Source organism: Amphimedon queenslandica, unplaced genomic scaffold (genome assembly GCF_000090795.2).
Source record: "Amphimedon queenslandica unplaced genomic scaffold, v1.1 AMPQUscaffold_10061, whole genome shotgun sequence".
In the NCBI taxonomy this organism is placed as follows: domain Eukaryota; kingdom Metazoa; phylum Porifera; class Demospongiae; order Haplosclerida; family Niphatidae; genus Amphimedon; species Amphimedon queenslandica.
The window spans coordinates 1-3687 of record NW_003549668.1 but is presented as its reverse complement, the minus strand read 5'-3'; the positions used below and the strand labels follow the sequence as shown (position 1 = coordinate 3687).

General features: G+C 37.1%; 1 protein-coding gene across 1 annotated transcript in view; it reads left to right on the top strand.

Annotated features, from left to right (window-relative positions):
- Window positions 1-3681, top strand: part of LOC109590410 (breast cancer type 2 susceptibility protein homolog) — a gene marked incomplete at its 5' end in the record, with an annotated part of 5001 nt that extends 1320 nt beyond the window's left edge. Inside the window, 12 exons of the mRNA XM_020006336.1 lie at window positions 74-202; window positions 288-359; window positions 416-515; window positions 576-740; window positions 1326-1475; window positions 1526-1721; window positions 1803-1927; window positions 2077-2196; window positions 2235-2310; window positions 2355-2454; window positions 2538-2637; window positions 2908-3681. Of these exons, the coding sequence (XP_019861895.1) occupies window positions 74-202; window positions 288-359; window positions 416-515; window positions 576-740; window positions 1326-1475; window positions 1526-1721; window positions 1803-1927; window positions 2077-2196; window positions 2235-2310; window positions 2355-2454; window positions 2538-2637; window positions 2908-2985 (1411 nt within the window). The remainder of the gene's footprint in view (window positions 1-73; window positions 203-287; window positions 360-415; window positions 516-575; window positions 741-1325; window positions 1476-1525; window positions 1722-1802; window positions 1928-2076; window positions 2197-2234; window positions 2311-2354; window positions 2455-2537; window positions 2638-2907) is intronic.
- Between the last annotated feature and the right edge of the window lie 6 nt (window positions 3682-3687).

Genomic DNA, 3687 nt, shown 5'->3' with positions numbered 1-3687 from the left:
TAAAAATTTGAAATACATATACATGTACATGTATATCATATCTCTTTTCTCTCTCTCTCTCTCTTTATTCTAGTGCATTTTCTCTCAGTCCTGGTGTTGATGATGCTCTTATTAGTAAGGATTGGTTCACTAATCACTATAAGTGGATTGTATGGAAACTGGCCACCATGGAGATATGCTTCCCTGAGAAATGGGCTGGAAGGTAACATAAACTGTGTTATACAGTATATACTTATACACATTGTATTCTTCTCTCTCTTTCTTAATACATGTACCTGTACATGTAGGTGCCTAACAGTTGATTGGTGTCTCTTACAATTGAAGTATCGTTATGATATTGAGATAGATCAAGCTAAAAGGTTCATGTCTTTATCATTTAATTGTACATCATTCACTTCTTTCTCTGGTACTGTAGGTCTATTATTCATAAGATATGTGAAGGGGATGACACACCCACACGCCACATGATCCTCTGTGTATGTCACATGACACAAGAGACCAACGCAAGCAATGAAGTACAACTACATGTACATGTACTTAATACTTTTATTTATTTTTTATTTGTCTTATTGTAGGTGGCTTATTCTTTGGAGCTTACCGATGGATGGTATTCTATTCCGGCTAGATTGGACAGACCATTGTCCTCCTTTGCTGCTCGTGGTTTGATATGTGTGGGCGGGAAACTTGCTGTATTTGGGGCGGAGCTAAGTGGAGATCAAACTAATGGACATCCACTAGAGGTACGTGTAAAAATGGTCATAACTTGAAAATTTGAAGTCGGAATCAACTCAAACTTTCTACACAGCATAAGGACATCAATATGTATCAGAAAATGTAATGAAAAGTGGGGGTGATTTCGGAGCCATTTTTTGGAAAAAACCATGGACTATAGTACAGGGATTTTTTCAGAAAATGACCAATTTTTTAAAATGGCCATAACTCGAAAAATCAAAGTCGGAATCGACTCAAACTTTCTACACAACACAAGGACATCAATATGTATCAGAAAATGTAATAAAAATTGGGGTTCATTTCGGAGCCATTTTTTGGAAAAAACCATGGACTATAGTACAGGGATTTTTTCAAAAATTGGCCAATTTTTTCAAATGACTATAACTCAAAAATTTGAAGTCGGAATCGGTTCAAACTTTCTACATAGCACGAGGACATCAATATGTATCAGAAAATGTAATAAAAATTGGGAGTGATTTTGGAGCCATTTTTTGAAAAAAACCATGGGCTTTAGTACAGGGAAATTAGCATAATTTTTGATGGCCATAACAATTTTAGTCAATTTAACAAAAGTACATTAATATTATTTTTAGGTCTCCAAGTCCAAGTTATTGTTATTAAATGCTAATTCAGTGAGGAGAGCTCATTGGTCGGCTCGTCTTGGACTATTACCACACCCAGTCCCTCCTTCATTTCCACTTCAATCCATTATACCAGCTGGAGGCATAATACCAGCCATTGAGGTTTGAATCATGTGATTGTCATGTGACTTTTACATGTAGCACATGTACAGGTCGTCATTGCAAGACGCTATCCTTTGCTTTATGTTGAGAGAGGGTTCTCCGATGGAGATGGGCGGGGCTTTAATGGGCGTGTCTTCAGGAGACGGCACGAGGAGGAAAGAGTGGAGAGAGAGTGGGAGGAGAAGAGACAAAAGAAAATGGAAGAGATTTATGAAAGAGTTGAGAAGGAGTACAAAGAAGAAGTAGGTAAGAGGAGAAGAGAATTTTAAAATTATTACATATATTCTTCTTATTGTTACCAATCCCTCCTCTCTCTCTTTCTCTTAGAAAGTCATTCAAGACAGAGAAAGAGAAGATCCAGTAGAGTATCAGTTCGTTATGTTAAACAGCTCCAAGATGGAGAGGAAATATACAATCAGCTACAGTCCTCATCAGATCCTGACTCATTCATGGTATGAGAGAAAGAGAATGAGAATATGTGGTGAAGTACCGTACATGTACATGTACACGAACAATGTACATGCATGTAAGTAAACATGTGCATACATGTACATGTACATGTATTTGTAAAGTGTACTATTCATATTTTTACTATTTTTAGGAGCTTCTCTCTTCCACTCAGCGTACACTTTTAGAGAGCTATCAAGTTTCTCTTGCGTCAAAGAAGCAAGAAGAGTTACAATCACGAATTAAGAAAGCAGTTGAAAAGGCCGGTGAAGAGGTATGATCATTATTAATTATAAATATTATTGTTTTTAGTTGCCGCCCACTCGTAATGTATCCCAATTACTGAGACTAGTACTGGTACAGTATGGGGAAATCCCCTCTTCTACTTGTGAGTGGTGGGTGGGGCTGTGGGTGTGGTTTCATTTGTCATAGGTTGTTTGCTTAGTGCTTGGAATGTGGGTGGATCTGAAATGAGAGATAACCTTAAGGAAGGAGTTACTCTTAGAATAAGTAAAGTATCAGCTAATTCAAAGTAAATAATCAAAGCTTGAATGTACAATGTACATGTATGTGTACATGTTTAGTGTACATTTGATTATTATTTTATTGCTTCAGTTTTCATGATGGACAATTACAATTAAGTTCAGGAAAGTTAACATCTTTCTCACTCCTACCTAAAGACCAATCTCACATGATTAACTATACACAAAGACAAGTTAGTTTATACAATTTAATAGCAGTATCATGCATAAATAATATCAATGAGAAGGAGTCTCTATACATTGTGTTGTGCACTAGAAGAATTGCATACACAAAATAAACTACATGTAACTATGGTTAGCTCAATCTACAAAATCTACACAGTGCACAATAAAGTTTTCTAATATCTACAGTATATGTATCAAATTTAAAGATTTTCTCAGCATTAATTGATTTGTTTGACTTTTTCTAATTTTTTATCCTCTATCTTTTCTGATGCCTTCAGTCCAGCAGTAGTTACTCCTGCTCCTCCAACTCCTCCAACAATAGCTCCAGCTACAGCACCCCCAAACCCACCAACTAATGCACCAGCTACAGTACCAATCCCAGGTACTATGGGGCTGCCTAAAACACCACCAGCTACTGCACCACTTGTAGCTCCTACTATAATTGCTCCTGCTGTACCTCCACCTGCAACTGCAACAAGCCCAGAATTTCGCTTATACCAAGTTGCAAATGCAACTGCTTGAGGAGTACAGCGTTGCCCACATAATGCCCAAAAATCTGTATTCCATCCAATTTCGCTTGTAGGCAGAGTTTTCTTTTTGCTACTTGTCACAATACTTGGGATGTCTCGAACTACTTCTGCTGAAATTTTGTTTTCTATAAGATACGTCTTCATTTCTGCTTTGACTGCATTTTCCTGCCTTTTCATGTGTTGTTTAGCACTCATGCTTGTATTTTCCCCATCCCATTCTATAAGATATTGATCTCCACAGGTAAACACAATAATAGTGTGTTGCATCAAGTTATCACCGAGTGCTCTTACCATCTCTTTGAGCATCATCTGACAGTTTTTATCAAATCTGGCGTACAATCTGTGGCATATTAGAACAATGTCAGCACTCTTCATTTTTGATATTGCACTCTCAATGATAGATCGATCTTTTGTTTTTGTATCTCCAAAACCCCGAGTATCGTATACTGTAACTGGTATGCATGCATCATTATTTTCACCTACTGTGTGGTGAATTTCATGTACTATCTCATGCTCAGTAGGTGTTAC